This window comes from Cololabis saira, chromosome 2 (assembly GCF_033807715.1).
Source record: "Cololabis saira isolate AMF1-May2022 chromosome 2, fColSai1.1, whole genome shotgun sequence".
NCBI lineage: Eukaryota > Metazoa > Chordata > Actinopteri > Beloniformes > Belonidae > Cololabis > Cololabis saira.
The window spans coordinates 21,246,307-21,268,853 of NC_084588.1; the positions used below are offsets into that span (position 1 = coordinate 21,246,307).

General features: G+C 39.0%; 2 protein-coding genes across 3 annotated transcripts; one reads left to right on the forward strand and one right to left on the reverse strand.

Annotated features, from left to right (window-relative positions):
- The first annotated feature begins 664 nt into the window (after positions 1–664).
- scg3 (secretogranin III) lies at positions 665–12,881 on the forward strand. Of its 2 annotated transcripts, none has more exons than XM_061740237.1 (12): positions 665–1,090; positions 1,744–1,796; positions 1,968–2,010; positions 2,187–2,408; positions 3,403–3,545; positions 3,891–4,043; positions 4,127–4,349; positions 4,662–4,778; positions 8,157–8,240; positions 8,520–8,630; positions 9,818–9,907; positions 12,074–12,881. In XM_061740237.1, the coding sequence occupies exons 1-12, from the start codon at positions 988–990 to the stop codon at positions 12,190–12,192; spliced, it is 1,461 nt and encodes a 486-aa protein (XP_061596221.1). In that variant the 5' UTR covers positions 665–987; the 3' UTR covers positions 12,193–12,881. The 2 variants fall into 2 exon arrangements, with proteins under 2 accessions (XP_061596221.1, XP_061596230.1); XM_061740246.1 differs by having other exon boundaries at positions 666–1,090; positions 2,187–2,396.
- Positions 12,882–13,002: 121 nt separating this feature from the next.
- Positions 13,003–20,060, reverse strand: lysmd2 (LysM, putative peptidoglycan-binding, domain containing 2). The gene is made up of 3 exons (XM_061740260.1): positions 19,596–20,060; positions 17,814–18,163; positions 13,003–13,687 (listed from the first exon to the last, which is right to left on the reverse strand). The coding sequence occupies exons 1-3, from the start codon at positions 19,842–19,844 to the stop codon at positions 13,636–13,638; spliced, it is 651 nt and encodes a 216-aa protein (XP_061596244.1). The 5' UTR covers positions 19,845–20,060; the 3' UTR covers positions 13,003–13,635.
- Positions 20,061–22,547: the final 2,487 nt, after the last annotated feature.

Below are 22,547 nucleotides of genomic sequence, written 5' to 3' on the forward strand. Positions count from 1 at the left end.
TTGATGCTGACCTTGTAGCTCAAGAACCACCTAAAACACCTAATGTTTTTGGATAGTCAGATATACATGGATACATGCTATATATCCATGTAGTATTGATTGATTGATTGAAATCTTTATTTCGAGCATATTAAATAAAAAAGAAAAACAATTACACAAAGTATCAGAAAAGAATACAAATAAACAGTCATTAAACAAATCAAATGGAAATAAACCTTCATGCTCGAAAAGGAGTAGGAGGAAGTAAAAAAACGTATGAGGTCCTACCCCTTGTTTCTTTTTCAATTTTGCATGAATACAAAATAAATATAAATAAATATAACAGCAAGCTTTACTTTATCAAAAAATATACCTGTTATTACAAAATATTGCAGCACTTCATTGCAATATTATACCTGAGCATTCTAAATATAAATATACCTGAGCATTATAATAGTATGAAACAGCTCTGACTGTAATGCTCATTTGAGAGTTCTAAACTAATTTTTTAAATCAGAATAATTATGTGCACCATGCTGATTATGTAGTTAGCACTGTGGTCTCACATTTTAATTGTTAAAAGTTGAATGATGTGGACACTTTTTGCAGTGTTTCTCCTCCTCCTCCTCCTCCTCCTCCCCCTCCTGTGTAACGATGGAGGGGGCAGGTCTTGTAGTGGGCTCTATTACTGCTTCAGCAGGTGATGCTGTAGCTCACACGGGGCTTGGAGCAGCTCCTTACTTATCTGGCTTTAATTAGACAGGTGACCTGCTTTCAGCACCGGGACGCATCGACAGCTCCGGGGGAAGATCTGCCAGCCCCGCCCCGGCCCGAGCAGCCCTCGGCGGTGTCAGCAGCAGCAGCTGGTCGGAGCAGAGTGGAGCTGTCCACGCATTCAGCACGGAGCTGCAGCACACGCACCAACACACACACCCACTACACACACACGCACACGGCAACACTAGGAGATAACTCACTCCTGGGCTCTCCGAGGAGACTTATTGTACGATGGCGTCAAAATGTCTTGGCCCTTTCGTCCTTCTCCAGCTTCTTTCTCTGATTGTAGTGAACCAGATTTCTGCCTTCCCCACACCGACAGCCTCCACGGATGGTGAGTAACATTGAATTGTGCTGCACTTCCAAAGAGTATCTATATTTAAAAGATGTACCTTCTGTAGAAGGTACATCTGTAGAAGGTACATCTTTTAAATATATTTTTAATCGCCATGCACAAAGTTGCCTACAACTAAGTCACAAAACGTTGTTTTCATCACAGATTGTTTTGCAATATTAAAACCAGAAAGTCGTTATTTGTGTGCGTTGTATTTGTTTGGATGCTGTTTTTTGGTATCTTATTTAAATCCAAACGTTAAAACGTTGACAAGAAAACACTGTAGCAAAAAGCAGCGGTTTTAAAGTTCAGCTTTGCTTTTAACTGAGCTTGATCGTGTAAGGCCGCTTGTAGTCTATTTTCGCCAGAGTTTAATCTTTTGTTTGATAATCCGATTAAACCCTGTCACTGATGGAGAGTTGGGAAAGCACAAACACATGGAATCAGATCAATCTGAAAGCTAAGATTAATTCAAATTATTTTCAAAGATCATTTGAAAGTGGGATTTTCTTAATTACTGTTTTTGTAGAAACACGTTATCTTTTATGTTAATAATGAATTATACACTTATAACCTTCAAAATACGGTTGGCTTTATGCAAACAAAGCCTGGTTTGACCAGTTTAATAATTGCAACCTTTTTCCCTGCTGCAGATAAAGCTGTGTATAATAGAGAGTTGACAGAAGAAAGACCAGTACAACAGCAGGTAAACTCCCATGTTTCCATGTCCCATAATTAATTTTCCCATGCAATATCCGGTCAACAGGGCTTTATGGTCACTTGTCAAACAACACTGATATTATTCCAGCGAACATTATTAATTAAACCTTATATCCTGAGTGGAAACTATTTGATTAAAATCTTTTAATTTTTCCAGATTGCTGAGGCAGACAGCGTGAAGGCTGCAGTACAGTCAGCTGGTAAGAGGAAACCGTATTGCCAATCAATTGATTACTTTATTTCCTCCTGCCAGGCAGATTCAGGTTGCAGCATTTCCAGTAAAACAGTCATGACCAATATAACCAGAATCATGGAAATTTGAGAGGTGTTCATGCTCAACATTAGTGTCTTTTTTTTGTTTTCTGCTGCCTAACAGAGAGCAAGCAACCCACTGCCTCCAAGGACGCAGAGCAGGATAGTGATGACTTTACCATGCTCAAGTCTTTGGCCGATGGCCAGAAATCAAAAGAGACCTCTGGAGTGCTACTGAAGAAGGAGGATCAATACGTTCCTGATGAATCAGATTCCACCAAGACCCGGCGTCTTGCTGACGACTACGACTCGACCAAGAGCGGCATGGATTATGGCAAGTACCAAGGTGCGCACATTGGAAGGCCTTTTGCCACGTGTTTGGCCTGGCAGGCCTCCAGGCAGACGTTTTAAGACAGAGAAGGCAGGGGAAATGTTTCTGAGATGGGGATAGAGTCAAATAAAGACACATGAATCCAAGAGAAAGAAAACCCTCTCCATCTCAGATACTGCTACAGCAGCATCTACTTCTTTTATCACCTCACAAGATTTTAAACGGCATGGCTGACCCTTAGTATCTCATTTCCATTGGAGAATAGAATAATAATGAAGGCTACTTTGGAATATGAAAAACAACATTTGCTCCCAAAGCTCTGTTTGATATACGTGCAATGCCATAGGTAATGTTGGTTCAACCCAGGTCCAGTGATTAGTTAAGGTTTTATCTCTGTAGACTTGTTTAAATGGGAGCACATTTAACTGCAAGCAATCAGATCATGAGCAGAGCTCTCTCTGAGGTGCAGTGACTCAGGAACAAGGCGCTGACTTCCACACATACTCAATTTGAGCAGTAACCCCTGCTATGACACAAAGATTACTCTGCATCTGCTTTTGGTGAGAGCAGCCTAGATTTCACTTTTAATTTTCTCGAGTGAGACAAAAATAGGTTGAAGATGAAATAAATAACTTATGAGTCAATCTGTCGACCCAGATAAAAAAAAAAAACGCAGGCAGTACTTATTTTTATTGTATTTGGACGTTGACAAAAAGCAGGACTGTTATGTAAGAGTCAAACTGTTTACTGTTGTGCATTTCTTCCTCAACATAATGTGAACCGGAGGAGAAGCTATTTGCTACAGACAAATCATTGTACCTTTTATAAAGAAAGAGTGAGAGACTTGATATCCAAATCCAGGTTTCACATTTGATGATACGTTAAATTACCAAAAAGAAGGGAACATTTGACAACATGGCATAAACCCTTGTTCAGTCAAGCAGCTCAACATTAAAGCAGTACCTTGTGAGCCCCTGAAGATAATCATGTTTGTGGTCTCTCTTTGCAGATGACCCAGAAAGCTTCCGCCAAGTTGACGGCACTCCGCTGACAGCTGAAGACATTGTTCAGAAGATTGCCAACAAAATCTACGAGGAAGATGACAGAGGGGTATTTGACAGGATTGTCTCCAAACTGCTAAAACTGGGGCTGGTGAGCTCGGTGCTTGTCTCTCCACTCTGATATTCTCATTGATTTCATCCCAGCAGGGTGCATGACATTTTCTCAGCAGGGTTCCTCTATCTGTCCTCCTCACTGGTAGTTGAAGAGATGTGCAAATTGCTATTGTTCTGATGATTTCGGCTGAAAATTGCTTTGTAGACACTCAATAAGTAGAGTGGCTTTGCTCCAGCAGCTACCTGACATGGATCACTTGGTTACAGTGATCAATAAGAAATACAGATATAGTCCCTGTTTCTGTTTCTTCACATTTTGCAGCACATTTGTGCTTGTAAACAATTTGCTCCAAGTATACGTATGTCTCTTTGTCCTTGGAAGATCACAGAAAGTCAGGCAGATACTCTGGAGTACCAGGTGGCAGAGGCTCTTCAGGATCTCATCACCAAAAATGCCAAGAACAATGAGATTGAGGACATTGAGAGTAATGACCAAGACACCAGGGGAGACCAAGACGACCAGGATTTCGACACGGTACAGACTGGAAAGATTAGTTATGATAATGGTGATAAAGATGGAAATGCAAGCAACAGCAACATTAACTCTGTTATTTCCAGGATGCGTGGGAGCCCCCCAGACGTCGGTACAATGAAGAAGATGAGGAGGAAGATAATGATGGGATTGATGAGGTAGACAGGGATGCAGGGGAAGATGTGGACACAACTGAAGACACTTGGGACAAAAATACAGAGGAAGGCAATGAGGTGAGCCCCGAAGATGGACTCCAGGACCTGCAGTACTTCCCAAACTTCTACCGTCTGCTCAAAAGCCTTAATTCAGGTAGAAACTCTAACACATCACAATCACAACTACTGCATATTCCATTCAAAAATAATTGGTCCTCAGATTAGACAGACGATGTGAATAATGTTCTTGTGGCAATATTATTTTAAAGAATGATTCAGAGATCTTATTAATGTATCTTTTTGTTTCCTACACATCAAAGAAGTTTATTTCAAAAAAGTAAAAGAAAAGAAAGCTGCAGCTCTCACGCATACAAGTCATTATTTAGATCAAATCTTCATGACCATGATAGTCGGTTCCCAAGAACAGAAATGAGTCTTCAAGGTACCCTTCACTTTGCTTTCGCAGAACAAGACACTCAGGAGAGAGAGACACTGATTACTATCATGAAGACGCTGATTGATTTTGTGAAGATGATGGTGAAGTACGGTACCATAACGCCAGAGGAGGGTGTGTCATATCTGGGTAAGACAGGATTTAATATCAGCACTGTCAGCTAACTGTGCAATGATCCAAGATACAAATGTAGAATGTTGCTAATTATCCTTAATCTTGGGATTAGAAATTGGATCAAATAATCTTGGTTCAATGTTTCTTTATTGATTTTTTTCAAACCATGATATCAGATTCTGGATCTGGTTGATTGTAGCAAGAGACTCCATAAAAACGTTATTTGTAACAGTACTGATTTTCACTGTAAAGTAAAGCTGTCAGGATTTAGTGCAGAGTTCTGCATCCATCTTGTAATGATTTGCATCTTGTTACTCTTGAAGTGGTTTTACAGTTTTTGTAAATATACTGTATATATCAGAAGCAGTAGTCCATCATGTGGGGTTCCTCAGGGTACTTTTTTAGGCCCTTTTATGTTCGGTTTTATGATCCCTCACATTAGTCCCTTCAGAAAATCTTATTCAACCTCTATGCTGATGATTCAGCTGTATACATTATCAAACTTTACTGACCACTTGTTAGACATCAGTCAGTGGTTAGCTGATAACAACTTTCAGGTAAACTTAGATAAGGCAGACTCTGATTACTCATTATTACTTTGTAATTCCTCAAATCAAGCAATTGATTGGTTAATATAGCCCCTCTCTCCAGTCGAACCTCTGAAATGTAGGTGTTGTGTTTTTACCAGCTGGTGTTTTTAGATGCTGTTGTTTTTAGATAGGTAGATAGATAGATAGATTTATTATAGTATCCTTGGGTAAATTTGGTTCACAGTGAGTGCCTCCTCATACAATCTAAAACCATACACTCAACAACACAGGATAATATAAAGTGACAGATCTCAAACAACTGGTTGAAACAATTCTTTCTTATTTCAAAGAAATGTTAGTGTCAAACACTGAGTTGAATTTGATTGGCCATGTTTTTCACCTTTTTTGGGGTTTTTAATTATCTTTTTTGTTATATAACTCTTCTTTGGTTGGCATTCAGTTTTAGAATGAGTTTTTAGGTTTTGGCATTACCTTTAAGGGCTCTTCCATGTCACAATATAACACATGTACTCTGTTGTACAGATCTCCATACCTGTGGCTTACATTAAGATGAAAAGTTTAAGATTTAGGTGTTGATTGCAGTATCCATTGCTGTAACCTTCAGGTGTACATGCATTTTGATTTGTTTTAAGTGTGTGTTTTCCTGTATTCTGATTACATTTAATTTGATTAATGTTCCTAACAGACGATGCAGAGGAGTGTGAAGCCCACGCGCCCAGATTAGTGTCTGGGGCATTCTGAATAACCAGCCTTTTTTTTCCCCTTTTTAATGCTTGGTCATCACATCACTGGCCAGTAGAAAGGTCAGCCACCTGTAAAGGACAGCTGTTATCTCTCTGTGTTTGCCTCCAGAAATCCTAAACCAATTACAACCTCTCCAGATGGAAAAAAAAACATTATCTTCCAGGATGAAATTGTGTTTTACTTTAAAATCCAATCACCAGATGTAATCATATCTTATTCATATATTTTATTTTAGTTGTTTTTTACAAAGGGAAACGGTAAATGTAATACAGAAGTTAAGTCAATAAGACAAGTAAAATAGAGTAGGTTTAAAGAGAGTCAAAAACATTTGCCTTTTATTTAATAGTTTTTACAATGAGTATGTCCAACAACAAGAACACATATTAAGACTGGCCTACTGGTTATAGCCTATACAGTAGGTGGATTGATCGATCCTCTTTTAGATGACAGCTAGCTTTTGTTATTTAAAATGAGCACTGCTGCTTTTACACACCAGAGCAATGCAGGCATATACCAATGTGAGTTGCCATAGAAACCTCTCTTGTTTCATTTACTTCAAGTCTTAAAGATATATGACATGTAATTCCAACATTTCCCAACAAAAAGCAACCCCACCCACCCACCTTCCACTGACAACTGGCTGTGACCCTTCACTGTGTCACCCAGGTACGCCACTGAATATGCAGAGCTGTCAGTCATCTCTAATGTGCCAGTGGGTGCTGAAGGCCTCAAGATAGATAGAGAGAAACATGCAGAGGAAGATAGCTGGGGAGGAAGAAACGTGTGGGTGTGGATGTGGGTAGACGGATGGAACAATATTAGTGGACTTCCATTGTATTCATAGAGAGTGCAGTGGAAAGTAGGATGGTTAGATAATATGAAATAAAAGGAGGTTGGAGTGATCATACAAGAGAGAGGAAATCACAGTATTCTTTGATGCTCAATTACAGCAGTGAAACCTTAATCTGAACCTGGAGCTCATCTTTTCTCCTCTGAAAGGAAATGACCACCATTTCCAACAATATAGTACTGTATATCTATAACTTTCTTTCATAAAAGTAGTTCATTCACCTGAAGAGGTGCATATTTGCTGCTTGAGGAAACACAATAAATGGCTTAAAATGCACATAAGAATATAAAACCCCATTTCCATCCATCCATCTATTACTTCATCCATCCATACCCTCGTCCTCCTATTCAGAGTCTGCTGGAACCTGCACACTGTAAAAACTAATTTCAGGGAGAAAGTAAAAAAGCAATTTTTTAAGACAATCTGAATATTATTTTGGATTATTTTGCTAGTTTTAAGAATTAGTCAAGAACTTTTTTCTTACCCCATTAGAAACTGTGTTTTTACTTGGAAAAAAGACAATTTTGACTTGATTTATGAAATGTTAAACCTGTTTCAGAAGGGTCTGTTTTTGCAGTGTACCAGCTCCCCTAGACCGGCGGACAGGCTGCTTCTTCTTTTATTTATTTTTTTTCACCTTATTAGGTATCATGTTTTCCCTCCATTCTTAATCTGAAGAGGACTTCTTGTCCCATTGAGCCACGTGATTGGTTTGTGTCTAATCCTTCTGTGAAAACATTGTAATCTAACTCTAACTGAAATATTTACGACACATCCTGAGGATTACACTTGTGTGGTAAGACATGCAACACTTGGCTTTATAGTTTTAGAAATATACAGGTCATTCTTACATATTCATCAAGAGGTGGTAATAATAACATTAAGGTTGAGTAATTATGAATCTGCGAGAAATGTTTAATTGTATGAAAATTAACCCAACAAAGGTTCTTCTTTAAGAAATCAATTTTTGTTCCAACACTTAAATTAGAATACATAATTAAATCATTGGAAATCTTAGTGGAAAAACACGAGGTAATTTTTCTCATTGTCGTCACAGTACTCAATCTAATTTTCGTTAAATTGATGAAACTCCTTTCTAATGATAATAACCCTCTGAGTCACACAGGAACAGCATGGGACTTTCAGATGGTCTGGAGGATTTCATTAATTCTCTGCAGAATTCGCTTCTGGCCCAACGCTGATGGAAGCTGAAGTAAATGCTTTTATTTATGTTTTATTCACCTGCAGAGAACCTGGATGCTATGATAGCCATGCAGACAAAGAACAAACTGGGAAAATCCCTCAGCCTTCCTGACATCACTGGACCCAATGGTAAACAGGCATCCATGTTTTCCTCCAAATGTGTCAAACATCAGTCAAATAAAACATGTTTTATTCAACATCTTCACATGTAATCAATAAATGAAGAGATAAGCGTCACCTTTTTCACACCTTGGTTTTTTCATAAAGTAGTAAATCACGTTTGTGTCATATAAGATAATCACCTAGTCACATATAATTAATTTAATCTTCGGTATCTTAGTAATACTAAACCACTGCTACGAGTAACGCTACCGGCAATCGTTTTAAACTACTCCTTCCATGTTGTAGGGAAAATCTTGGACGAGGATGACAACACCAAAGCTGAGGCTGCCAAGATGCAGAAGGAATACGAGAACCTAAAAGACTCGACCAAAGAGGAGCAGCCATCACCTGAGACCAGTCAGTCCACACGCCGATGACCACAGGAAACATAGCGCTTTTTGTTTTGGACTCAATAATATGCTCAATTCATATAGTACAATTTTAATGTTTTCCCTCTCACGAATGATGAGGTCTGCCCTTGTAAGCTGAACTTGTGACCCATTTTTATTTATTTATCTGCATCATGTTTTTTTTATAATAATAATAATAATAATAATTATTATTATTATTATTATTATTATTATTATTATTATTATTATTATTATTATTATTATTATTATTATTATTATTATTATTATTATTATTATTATTATTGTTTTGTGCCAAAAGTTTCAAATAAATACATAACTCACAAATATAGCAAATTTTCACCCCAATCATTTTAATGAAGCAAAAGATTTTCTTCCATCTGCCTCGGAGTTTGTTTAAATGTAGCTGTTTTTGCCAGTTTTCTCGCAGGACAAATAAACAACACTGTGTAGACGCAGCCAATCAGCATTAAGCCGCTGCTCGTCTCTGAACTAGGCCAGTCCACTAACACTCACCAGAAAGCTCAACACACTGTCCCCATCCACTGTACTGCATGTACTTATCAATATAATCCAGGCGCCCACACACACACACACACACACATGCGCACGCACACACACATCCCTGACACATATATAGATATTAGGGAAAATCATAATGTAAGAAAGAGCAGGCTTACAACGGGATAATTGTTTCACAACACCACATAAAATACTGATTAAATCAGCTGAATTCTGTTTTCCTTGTATTAACAATATGTAATAAGTTGCATCTTTCAATGTTTATTAAAAACTACAGCATGTATGATAAACATTACTCTGTTATTATCTATAGTCACAAACCTAAATCTCAACTGCAGATTTTTTTTTTTACTTTTTCAGTAGGACTTTTTATTTCATCAGCAGCTATGTGTTTCTTTGTCCTCGTGGTGTGATATTAAAATGCAGTTCTGACTACCGGCCTGTTTCCACTGCTAATGAGGTGAAAAGAAGAGCCGGTCTTACTTTAAAAGAAATTGGTTTAAATAATTTCTAAATGTATGATTCCACTGTTGTATTCATAAGGAAAATCCTCTTCATTTTACAGCCCTAAAAAGCAAGCTAGAACCTGCAATACTTTAATGAAATGAATCCTTGTCAGTGCTTGTTCTTATTTTCTTTTTCTTTTAACTTCAGATCAGCCTGGCAAGTCAGAGGCCTATCTGGAGGCCATCAGGAAGAATATCGAGTGGCTGAAGAAACACAACAAAGAAGAAGGCAAAGATGGTGAGACATGCTGTCTTACTAAAATATTGATGAGGGAAAAATTTTGATGCAGGCCTGTTATTTTAGTTATTTTATGTGTGAATACGTTGCTGTGCCCTCCTGTCGTGTTGAGCTGCTTGTCTTTTTTTGAATCTCTGCTGAGTAAGAATTAGAAAAATGTCCTCATTTTCAACCCCTCATTTCTCCATAAGCCTTTGGGCTTGCGGCGATGCACTGAAGATCAGAAATTTTGAAACCTCTCTCATTGGCCTCAGTTTGCAGTTTAAAAGCGGACGGACTCCAAGTTAAAAGCGTCTCTTCAGATCTCATGAATATGGATTATTATTAATGAGGCTGCCCTAATTGCTTGTGAGCAGCTGCCTTGTTCAAGGCAAAGGTCACGTCTACCTGCTTCTCTTCATTTATTGTGCATGTGTGTTGATCTCCTGGGGGGAAAAGGCAAAGTAGTAACTCAAGATGGAGTTTTATTGCTTTTTGTGCTTGTTTGGAGCCTCACTTTCTTCTGACATTTCTGTGCATATCTAAAGATTTACAGTGTTTCCGTACATTTGTTTGTCTCCCCTTCCCATACTTTAAGGATTTGTAAAGAGGCTGCAGTGCTGAGAAAACTGGCAGTTTAACAAACAGCAGTGTAATTGTCTGACTGTGGAGGCCTGGGCTCTCCACAGTGTAAAATCAATGCCCGGTGTTGCTTAATTAAGCCGAGTAGGGAGAAAAAAGTGCTAATGAGTTCTCATCATTCAGGGCGTCCATCCACTGGAGATGATCTCAGTAGGACATTTTAGACAAAGAGGTCTCAGCTCACTGAAATTTATAGTGTTACAATTTACTGGTCTGATTCAATCTGAGCTGAACAATAGGATAAGATGTTTAAGGACGGAGGGATTATAGACAAAAACCAAGTTTGGCCCAGATACTTCTATGAGCCTCAAGCACAAAGGAAAGAAGAAAACAAAAACAAGGACAGGCTGACAGGAAGCAGATGAACTGAAGAGTTGAGGGGAGCACAGGGCCGGATTGGAAAAGTTCGTAGCTCATCTCTAACCATGCCCTACATAGGACACTTAATTAGCATTCAAAGTGTGTGTTGTGGTTGTCCAGGGCAACAGGGGCCTACCCATCTGCCTGTCAGTGAAATGACACAGACGGTTAATGGTGTAAGAGCAGACACAAGGAAACAAAATGTGCTCACAGCATCATCATCATTTTCAAAGTGTGTGATTCATCTTACTAAATACTACAACATCTGGATCTTCCTTTTTATTCCACCTTGTTTTTACATCAAACTCCTCTTTTAAGTGCTCATCTTTGTTGTCGGTTAATCTTTACCACAGCTGAAAGAGAACAAAAGCCCTTTCAAATAGAATAGTGTCATAGAAACAGAGTGGGAGCGGAACCATTTATTGTGTTTACTCTACCAGAAGCACCCATTAGGACCATCTCAGCAGACTGTGTGTGTGTGTTAATGAGTTCATACAAGGGTTTGTGCGTGTGGGAGTACGCTTACACACTACAAAGATTAGCCGGAGGAGCAGATGGACACAGAGGTGACATCCTGCTTTTGGCTCTTGGCTCTTCACAGTCAAGACTGCGACGCGAGAATGTTCTCTTAATCACATTCTGTTAATCCTTCACACAAGTCGTGTTTGTCGCCGGCAAAGCAACAGTATCTTCAGTCAATATAACCAACTGCACAATTAGAAATATTGCGACACTACAGGGTGATTTTTGGCTGACTATCTATGTCTATCTATCCTTCTGGCTTTCAGAGTTCAAGCAGGGAGAGGTGCTGCTGCAGCTACTGGCCTGCTCTGAAACTCATTTGTCACCATGATGGATAGTACAGACTTTGGCTGCATTAATCTCTAAATATAGCCACTCATTAGAGGTTTTACCTCCAAAGATGAATAGAAATGGTACCTGAAAAAGGAAAGGTGAATGTATTGTAACACAGGTTCGATCAGGGACTTATTGCAGCGGTAGAAGTGTAATCATTGTCCATGTGGCATCTTCTCAGCATCAGAAAAACATACTTTGACCTTAATCTTCCTTATAGCTTGTTTGGGTGGGTGAGGGCAGTGGATCAAGAGTTTCATGTCTGAGATTTTACTACAACATCCCAACCTCAGATTATAAACCCATAATGTTCTGTCTTTGTCACTACAGATTATGACCTGTCCAAGCTGAAGAATTTCATGGACCAGCAGCTTGACACGTACATCGAGAAAGGCATCATCGCCAAAGATGAGGGCGACACAATCAAGAGAATCTACAGCAGCCTGTAACAAGATCACCAATCTTCAAAGACTACGCGACAGAATCTAACACTGAGACAGCCCTTAAATCTCTGTATGCTTATAATTTCCCATACTATAAGTTATGTACTGTGTATTAAAAATGAGATGCTTAGAGAACTCTCACAGCCACACACCAAGAAATTAGATCTGATAATCACAACAAAATTTAAAGTTTTCCCTTCAATTAATTCTTACACAACTGATTTTATTTGCACACCAAGATCAGGTGAATAATTACTAGAGTAATATATTGGACTACTTTCATCAATCCTGATGCTACCGCTTACTCCAACCTGTTTCCAGAGGGAAGTGAATGTAATGAGAGTATGATGTTGTAGCTATAAACTCTTTCAAATACATTTTTGCAACAGACATTCTACTCATTATGTGTAACATGTTATGGCTTATACCCCCCAGCGTGTAAACTCCTAATGTAACCCTGCTTTTTACGTTTATCAAAATATATCTGTGGTGTATCATGTTTGTGTGCGCTGGTCCGTTCTGTTGTAATTCGTCCGGAGCCCACTAGGGGGCAATGTCTGAATCATCAGTGCTCTGCATGTTTCTTCTGAGTTAATTTATATCTCTGTAGAAGCAAAAGATGAAGTATTTTTAATTGTAAATAATTGTGATTTTTTTTCCTAAAGTTGTAAAAGCAATTAAAATATTGCCTTTTCTTTTGCTGTTGTCTTCACTGTGACAACAAAATAACACTGAAAAGGATAATAACAGACATCTATGTGCTTGAAGAGTTCTGCCTCGTCACAAAAAAAAGATACCACACTTGAGATGCTTATGGCTTAAACACATTTATTTCCCCCAAATAAACCCACAAAAAAAGTTTAAAACCACAATAAAAGTTATCACAGACGTCTTTCCATTTACATAAATAATGCATTCACACTTCAAAAATAGAGCTCCCTGCCTTCTGTTTCCAAAAAAAAAAAGCAAATAGGAGGCAAATGAGACATGTCCAAAGGGCTGAGTACATCCACTGTCAGTTTTGCTTGTAGAAAGTAAACACTGATGAAGAAGGCTTGGATATGCTTTCCAATGATCCTATTCTAGGAGGAGATTTAGACCATCGGAAGCAGTTAGCAGGTCTGTTCAGTTAATCCTTCAGGAGTTGCTTAGCGCCGTGTGTGAGTGTGAACAAATGCAGCAGGTGTGTTCTGTACAGCAGCTTCACACACATATGCTAGGCGGATGCTTGCATGTACACAGGAACCTAGCAAAACTGTACCAAAAAAAAGTAATAAAATACATCTCAATAGTCGCATTTCAATAAATAAGAAGGCAAACATGAAACGTGTTCAACATGGCAAACAGTGGGCAGGCCGAGGGCGGGACGGGGGGCGATGAGGTTGTAGCGTGGTTGGAGTGTGTACGCGTGTCTCCACGAGCCAGGGCTCCAGGTTAACAGAGGGCTTTTTATATCTCCTGGTAGGACGACTGGGGGGCCGTGTAGCTCTCTTCACTGCTCCTGCAAAAGTGGAAAAAATAAATATAATAATTAAAACCTTTACTTAGAAGTTAACGAAAGAAAGAATACTTTCAATATAATTACACACACATCATTTCTTGAATTCCCTTCTGGTCCTGCTCTCTCTGCTCAACAGGTCACTGCAGTGTTGAGGTGAGACTTTGAATAATAGATGAAGCCAAACAAACGCGCTATTGTTCTCATTCACAGTTGTCTCCACTGAAAACATCAATGTTCTGTAAGGATTTGATACAAACTAGGGCAGGATCCATATATAAATGTCTGAAAAGAATGGCTTGAACTTTGAGGACTAAGAAAAAATAAAAAGTTTTGATTATCTCTGAGTTTGACAGATTGAGTGGAGAGAGGATGGGATCAGTCACCAACCATGGAAACAACTATAAATAACCAGTTACGGAAAAAGTAAGCTTCCGCATTTGATTTAATTATATTTATTTATTTATTTATTCCAAGGACAGAGTGAGAGGAAACGCTGTCTAATCCCACACAAATCCATTGTTCACAACCACGTTGAAGGAAACAATGCATCTTCCGTTACCAAGCCTGTTCACAGAATGTCAACCAAGACTGAAGTGTGGATTTGAAGCCTTGACCTTAGACGCAATTTATTTATGCATTATGCATTTGAAAATAAAGCTTTATCATCTATGAACGTTCCCTTCAAAAGGGAGATTCATGATCACTCTAAAACATTTAAATAGAAGGTAACTGGACTTCTTATGCTCTTGAAAACATTACACTTCTCATCCAAAAGGTTTCTTCGGGTCTAACCGACAGGTGGCTCTTTTTTTTAAAGCTTATAAGATACTGAAGTCGTACTGAAATCAGGGACCCAAAGGTCCTGTTTCTGTGGTTTTAGGGTCTTTTGTCAAGTAAAAGTTGTTTACCTGGTCAGCATGTGAGCTGTTTAGTTACATTACTCCATCTGAAAATGGCTGTGGAACCACGTGGAGAGGAGGAAGATTCAATGGCTGCAGTGTACGTTCTGGATAGGTGAAGCCCGAGTCCACGTCTTCTGTTGGGCTTTCCCATTTAATAGAAATGTTTTCTTTTACTCCACTCTCAAAGAGCCAGTCTTCTCTGTGAGTTTTTCTTTGGGTTATTTGTTGTTAAGGGGAACCAGCCTTTGTCTGAACGCAGTTAGATTTACTCTGAACCACCAAGGTGAGATTAGAAAAATTAATCTTCAGCTTTCATAGCTTGCTTTCAAATGGACTTAAGGACTCTGTAAAACTCAGTGGAATTGAGGCAAATGTGTCAAAGATGCTAGTGACGACATACAACGACACACAATATGAGTGTCCACTTTAAATGCATTACAGATCCATTTGTTCATCGACCAGGGCCAACCTACAGAAGTGCCAAACTGATGTTTTAAATCAGTTTCTTTTGCCATCTACGGCACAACAAACAGTTCTTCAAGCACAACGTTGTTCTGTCACATTTTTCCTTCAAAATAAAACAGAAGTTTGTTATTTTCTGAAAATTGTCCATTAATTTCAAACTTATTCTGCACGATCAGTTCACATCATTCTGGTCTCCAACAAAAACTGACGCTCCTTACCATCTAATAAAACATTTTGGGTTGTTTTAACTTCAAAATGTTCTTCAAAAAAGTGCTAAAAAGCTTTTAATCTATGGCCACAAATGCAAGAAAACAAGAGAAAAGCTCATTTGTGGAATAAGGCGCTCTCAAAGGAAAAGGTATCAGTCCATCTTTGACACAGTTTAGCAGGTTAGTGGTTTGTTTCATCATGCACCAGCTCGCAGCAGCGTGACGCAGCACGCATCCTGCATTTGCGCTGGGAAGGTGTGGAAACAAGGAAGTGAGCCTCTGATTCTCTGTAAACACATCAGCCTTTTATGTGGCTGGAATCAGAGACGGGACTGAGCACAAAGCTCTGCTTCACCTCAGCTGGAAGGAAAGCGCAGCACTCAAGCCTGCGCTTTGTAAAAACACACGATTAAACACTGCACCCAAATAAAATAACTAAAACGCAGCTTTAGTACTGTGACCAAGTGATATACATACAACAGTGCATGAACTGTTCAGCTGACTAATATAAGGGGACTTATTTTAGGAAATCAGTTTATATTGAAGCTTTGTCACATGTATTCAAGTTATATTATCGTGGAGTAACGTCACAGTGACGCCAACAGGAAGGAAAATAGCATCGCAGCATCTACAAAGGAAATAAGATCAATCCTAGAAATAGAACAAAAATGAGACGTCTGAAAGGAAAAGGCAGCCAGTCTGCCCAGGTGTCAGCTAGAGCACGATTCAATCTTCTCTGAAATGTCAGGGATATGGAGAGGAAGAATACTAATTCACTCATCACTTTATTTTTCTAAGAGCCAAAAAATTACAAAACTACATTTTTAAACACGTTAAAATGACTGAGAAGCACCTGACTGAGAAGCACCACTAAGCGAGTTAGTTGTTGGTGATTTTTCAGGAACTGCTGGTTTCTGCTTTTTGAATCTTTACTTTGTTTTTTTGCAACTTGTTCATTCGAGGTGGCATTAACCTAATTTGAAGAATTGGCAAGAACCAGATCCATCCATCCATTTTCTATACCCGCTTTATCTTTGCAGGGTCACGGGGGTCTGCTGGAGTCTATCCCAGCTCATTACAGGTGAGAGGCAGGGGTTCACCTGGACAAGTCACCGGTCCATCGCAGGGCCACATATACAGACAGACAGCCAGACACACTCACACTCACTCCTACGGGCAATTAACAATCATCAATTAAACCTACTATGCATGTTTTTGGACTGTGGGAGGAAGCCGGAGTAACTGGAGGGAACCCACGCATGCACGAGGAGAACATGCAAACTCCACACAGAAAGACCCTGCCGGGCCTGGGAGTGGAACTAGGAACCTTCTTGCTGTGAGGCAACAGTGCTAACCACCAAGAACCAGATACTTGGGGGGAGGGTTTGCTGTAATGACTTATATTGATATTTGAACCTTAAAACTGACAAAGGTTGAACTTTTTGGGGGGTTTTGTTGTTACCTGTTTTTGTAAATGTAATTTTATCTCTGTTATGCAAAGAGATACACTGAGTAAGTTTGATTTAAAGCATTGATTTCCATGGCTTAAAAACAGATACTGGAATAAGAACTCTTGAAACTAATATATACCGTAATGCAAAACATGCACTGTCATGTTTTGAATTAACATTGATTTGGAGGAAAAACTTAGTGTTTTGAATCAGTTCTGAATCATAATCTTAAGAGTCAGAATCTAATCCGACAATTGTGCAATACCCAAAGTCTGACCACCCTTCTACGCTAAACTGATCCTCTTTTTTGTCCAGGTATGGGTGCATTTCAGCCAATTACTACAACTTCCCTTTAGAGTAGATACAAAAGTTCACTGTTTCAACAAGATGAGTAAACGACACATGCACATACCTGCTTCAGCAAGCCAAACATCCTGCTAAATACCTGAATGTTGCACATTATGGAATTACACTGGTGGTGGCAGAAGAGCAAAACCCTCATTCTTGTCTTCAATCCATTCCTCTACGCAAACATTTTCACACTATTCCTGCTGATGGAGACTGCTGACAATCACCCAAGGACCTCAGAGATGAGTCTTGGCATCACTTCCTACAAGCACTGCAGGGTTGGGATGATCTTAATTGAATTGCAAGTCTCAAGTGTCTTCTCTGGAGCGAGGGGGTTGTAAGAATAACACCAGCACACGGGCAAAACACCTAGGATTTTTTCAGGACTCGTGTCTGCCTCGACTGCCACTTTTATGTGGCATATTACTGCAACTATGTAATGTCTAAGATGCAAATAAGCACTCAGGTCAGGCAAGATGTACGGTTGCGCTATAATCAGACGAGAAAACAGTAGCTGGCTGCCTAAGTGTCTCCACAAAGCAAAAATTCAGCACTGACATCCAGAGTAAACAGTCTAATTAGATGTCATGCTCAAAAACAATCCAAATCTGACCTGGATAGTTAGAGAGCAAGCGAAAAAGGCAACAAACTGGTGTCAAATTCAGGTTTTACACAGCATGGTGAGAAAGAGTGTACTCATGAGCAAACAGCAAAGATGCAACCACGAGCTGGGGGTTGTTCACCACCTCACCTTACTTCCTCTTCTTTCAGCCTCTGTGCAGCCTGCTTTGACTGCTTAATTTGCAAGTCCAATCTGTGTAAGAAGTCTTTGGCTGACAGCTCCTCTGGCTGACTTTGGGGAGGTTTGGTATCCTCAGGGGGAGGCGGAGAAGAAGGCGGCGATGGACCCTCGATGTCCGGCGTTATTATACAGGATCCACCTGACTCCTGGCACGCCGTTTCACCTTCTCCATCAGGAGACTCAAGAGAGAGTCCATTGAAAATAAAGCGCTTTTCCGACACCACGGGGATGTTGAGGTTGTTCCTTAAGAAGATGCAGTCGTTGCTGAACAATTTATTGGCTCGCTTGATTTGCTCCATCTGAAATATTGGGGTGAGAGCAAAAAGGGCAGTGTTAAAATAATAGTTCTTAAAATAAATCACTTGCCATGCTCTGACATAGCACGTGTAGGTCCTTAGAAACCAAATCACTGTATAAACCCTTACAGAAATATGACGGTACTGATGTAAAGATGTGGAGTTTAGAGCCACTGCAAGTGTGAACCCAGAGTGAGATGGATTTTTTTTTTACCCAACTCATAATCCTGCTTAGGCTTGTAAGAAACAAATGTAAAGTTGTTTACTTTCCCTCACGTCTTTGGACAGCTTTGTCCTTCAAAGCTGTAAGGAAGGGCACAGCAGGAATGTTTCTCTAAACCCAGTCTTATTTTGTCTCAATAACAGAACCAATTTGCACAATTGAGTAAAATCAAGAATAAAGCCCCTATCATCACTTTGTGAAATGGAAAGTGGTTGTGTTTTAACTTCCTGCGAGTGTATGAAGAGGTTAAAAAGAGTGTGCCAGCCATGGTGACCACACGGGATGCTCAGACATTTCTCAGCTCAGGTTTTAGTCCTTTGCATGACTTTGTTGCAGGGTATGGCAAGGTATGGCAGCCGCCACACCTTGGCTTCAAGGGAAAATGTAAATGTTTGTTTTTTAAATACATTTATGGAATTACTCTGTGTCTATTTGTATTGATTATTCTATTACTTAATACATAAAGAATAACTACAAATGCAAATCAGAACAACATGATCGATTTCACTAGTTATTATACACTTCAAAAACTGAAAATCTTAACAAGAATATTTGTCTTATTTCTAGTTAAAATGTCTAATTTTTAGTCAAAAAAATCTCATTACATTTAAGACATGATTCAAAAACAACTATTTTCACCTGTTTCAAGTAGATTTTCACTTAAAATAAGTGGAAAAATCTGCCAGTGGAACAACATTTTTTTGCTTCTAATGAGAAGATAAATCTTGTCCCACTGGCAGATTTTTCTACTTATTTCAAGTGAAAATTTACTTGAAACAGGTGAAAATGGTCAAATAATAAGTTATTTTTCTGGTGATGACTCTTGTTTTAAGTGTAATGAGATTTTTTGACTTAAAATTAGACATTTTAACTAGAAATAAGACAAATATTCCTGGTAAGATTTTGAGTTTTTGCAGTGAGTGAGACTGCATTTGAAAAAGTTCCAATTTTCTTGACCACACAGATAAGCTCCATAGACTTCTGTGATGAGTATTTGCTGGACGTGTTGATTGATACTCTAGTTAAGTTCTGTGACTCGTAACCTTGCCATACCTTAGCTTCCACTGAATTGACGCCACTGCTTTGTTGTGTCAAATCAAGGAAATAAGATTAAAAGATAAAAGGCATGCAGTGCATGGCTCATCTTATCCGTCAAAATGACCATGTTTAAGTCAGAATCCCACCAGTTTTGCAGTGTGTGCAGCAGCTCACCGTGACTCCGTACTTGAGAGCAATCCCCTGCAGAGTATCGCTGTCTGTAACCCGATGCTCTATGTACTTCTCCCCCAGCGAGGCCGTGACGCTGGCCGTGCTGCCGTACGAGCGGATCTTGGTTCGGGCCAGGCTCTGGGACAGCTCGCTCTCGGACTCGGAGCCGGACCTGGACCGGGGGAAGATGGGCTGCTGAGCGAACCGTCCTCCTCCATCCCGCATCGGCAACACGGGTGAGAACTCCGCCATCTTTCCCTTGAATAAATAAAAAGACCCCGGTTAACCCCCCCGGCCGGTCGTAGAAAGCTAACTCGTTGAAATGCGGCAACTAGAACTACGCCGCTGGTCTAGGAGGCAGGGAGGTTTCCATCTTCTGTCTCATTGAGCAGGTCAGCCTGGTACAGACGCATGTTTGGGAACCTCCTCTACTCGCACTTCGCTCTGGTCGTGGAGCCGCGGCGGTGACGTCATGACGTAAGGACGTAAGGACGCCGTCCAGAAGACAAACTTCCGGTGTTCTGCCGATTTCTGCTGCTTTGCCAAAAAATGCTACCTAATGGTTTTCTACCTTTGTAGAGCTACAATTTTACTGTGTTTTACTCCCTAAGCCCAGTCCCAGTCCGCCATTGTAAATAAGAATGTGTTCTTAATGACCTGCCTGGTTAAATAAAGGTGAATGACTGAATGAATATCAAATAAAGCGATAGCATTGGTTTTTTTTCTCTTTAACGTATAATGTTCACAAAGTGTAATGCAATTCATGTCTTGGGTAGTGTATTTTGAAGGATCAAATACTCAAGATCCCATATTATCCATTTTACATCGTGCAAGAAATGATTGGCGTGGTAATACAACTTTGAAAATCGACTGTGCGCATGCGCAGAACCACAAAGTAGCATTTCTCGGCAGGTAGCAAGAATTGGCAGAACACCGGTGCTACCTTTAAAACATTACACCCAGCATTGTCGGAAAAATACTATTCAGTAATTTGGTGTTTGGAATAAGCTATAATAAACTTAAATCTGAAGATGCTTAATAGACTCGTTGTGCTTTCTGCATAATAGAGCTGGAAGTTGAGCTTCAGTTAGCTTTTGGCAGCAAACTTCTTTCTTAAAACTTTATTAACAACACAGTATTATTACAACGGAATTTAGATAAAAACAAACTAAAAATCACCAAATTCAATAACAACAACAGATAAAACGAGTTATTGAATGTAATAAGGTGAACTCAAAAAAATAAACACCCCTTCATTCATTCATTTTACAGGGAATATTAAAGGAAAACCCGAATTAATGAAAAATAAAATGAATTGAATCTAACAACAGAAAGGTATAAACAAAGCGTTCAAAAAACACGTTAAAAAATAATGAAATAAATAAAGTAAAATACAAATTTAAAAATAAGTTTAAATGTCATATAAAGACATATCACATGGGATAGATGGTACAAAGAGGAAAAAGTTATTAAGCAATTTTGTAATCTAATTAAGATAATCTGGACATGTCTTTGCTGTTTAAGGGAGAAAAACAAATTGCTCTGCCAACATACTTCATAAAATATTTTATTCTGGTTATAAAATGAATGAATAAATAAATATCTTGTTCGGATGGTTTTTCAACAGACTGGGCATACCTCTTCCTAAACTCCAGCTGATCCCTGTGACCCTGAGTAAGAGGAAGCATGTATAATGTAAGGCTGGATGGTGGATGGATGGATGGATGGATGGATGGATGGATGGATGGATGGATAAATTGATCTATTCTGGATACAGAGTTGTTGTTTATTTTTCTTAAAGATGGATCAAATACAATGCTGGATAATCAAATTAGAACAAATGTTTCTCACAATAAATGCCATGATGTAGGTTTTTAGTGAAGTTGTGCTGGTTATCTCTTATACAAATCTATTTATGAATGATTTCAACAAATAAATTAGCTTTTCATTTGCTAAATGTGAGAAGGAATTAAAAATACAAATATACATAAAAATAAGCACGTGTCAAAATGCATAAAAAAGAAGAAAGGCTTGGAGTTTTTTTCCACATTATGTGATTTCACATTGGATGGAGACATGTAGCAGGTGTCTGTGACCACTTAACCACACTGCGTGACATCTGAAACCACTTTATTGGGTGGCTGTGAGAGGAGTTTGGCTCACTGTCACACGACCGACCACATGTGAACACTTTGTGTTTCCCACTATTAATTCATCACAGAAGTTCTAAAATATAAAAGGGATTTTCCAAACATGGAATATCACGTAGTGCACTAGCTTTCAGTGGAAATGGAAAGACATCCAACACATCCTCATTTTCTGTAATCATATCGACGAAACAGACAAAAAAAATGTTGGGTTTTTTTATGAAAAAAAAAGAAACAATGGTCCAGCAGTTGCCATTAAAGGACAGACACATGCAATGAAGTTTCCCTCTATTAATTATAGCACATAGGAGGATATTTCCATGGATGAAAACTCAAGGAATTATCAACAAGGAAGTAAGTGGTGTCTAATCTAGCAAATGCTCCTTAGCAATTAAATACAGATCAAGGATGGCTTGATTTTGTCAAGCAATACAATACTGATTACAAGAACATCAACTTTTCAATTCTTAAATGTTTTCAATGTATGAAACCTGTAATACCCTTTATTTTCTTGTTTTCTTGTTATTAGATGGCAGATGGCATGTTAGTTGGTAGCTGCAATCTGGCAAACCATAAAAAAGCAGAAAAGTTTTGTGCCAGTTTATTTATTTCTATTATTTTTGCCAGTTTTGTGATCATCAAACTGAGAACTTGCGTAGAACAGTGCTCTTCTCATCAAGCATTCAATACTGGATGGATTGTGAGTGGACGTTTTCACTGCCTCCTGTCACTGCATCTGTGCTCTCTTGATTGTTCACAGTATAAACATAACTGAATTATTTAAATGCCGTTTTTAAAGTTAAAGAAG

Excerpts from the sequence above, each read along its gene's own strand:
- scg3 (XM_061740237.1), top strand. The coding sequence starts at position 988 with ATGGCGTCAAAATGTCTTGGCCCTTTCGTCCTTCTCCAGCTTCTTTCT. Across the intron at positions 1,091-1,743 it reads ACCGACAGCCTCCACGGATG|ATAAAGCTGTGTATAATAGA; the intron begins GTGAGTAACATT and ends TCCCTGCTGCAG. Across the intron at positions 8,631-9,817 it reads GCAGCCATCACCTGAGACCA|ATCAGCCTGGCAAGTCAGAG; the intron begins GTCAGTCCACAC and ends TTTTAACTTCAG.
- lysmd2 (XM_061740260.1), bottom strand. The coding sequence starts at position 19,844 with ATGGCGGAGTTCTCACCCGTGTTGCCGATGCGGGATGGAGGAGGACGG. Across the intron at positions 18,164-19,595 it reads CTCTCAAGTACGGAGTCACG|ATGGAGCAAATCAAGCGAGC; the intron begins GTGAGCTGCTGC and ends CCAATATTTCAG. Across the intron at positions 13,688-17,813 it reads CTGAAAGAAGAGGAAGTAAG|GAGCAGTGAAGAGAGCTACA; the intron begins GTGAGGTGGTGA and ends CCACTTTTGCAG.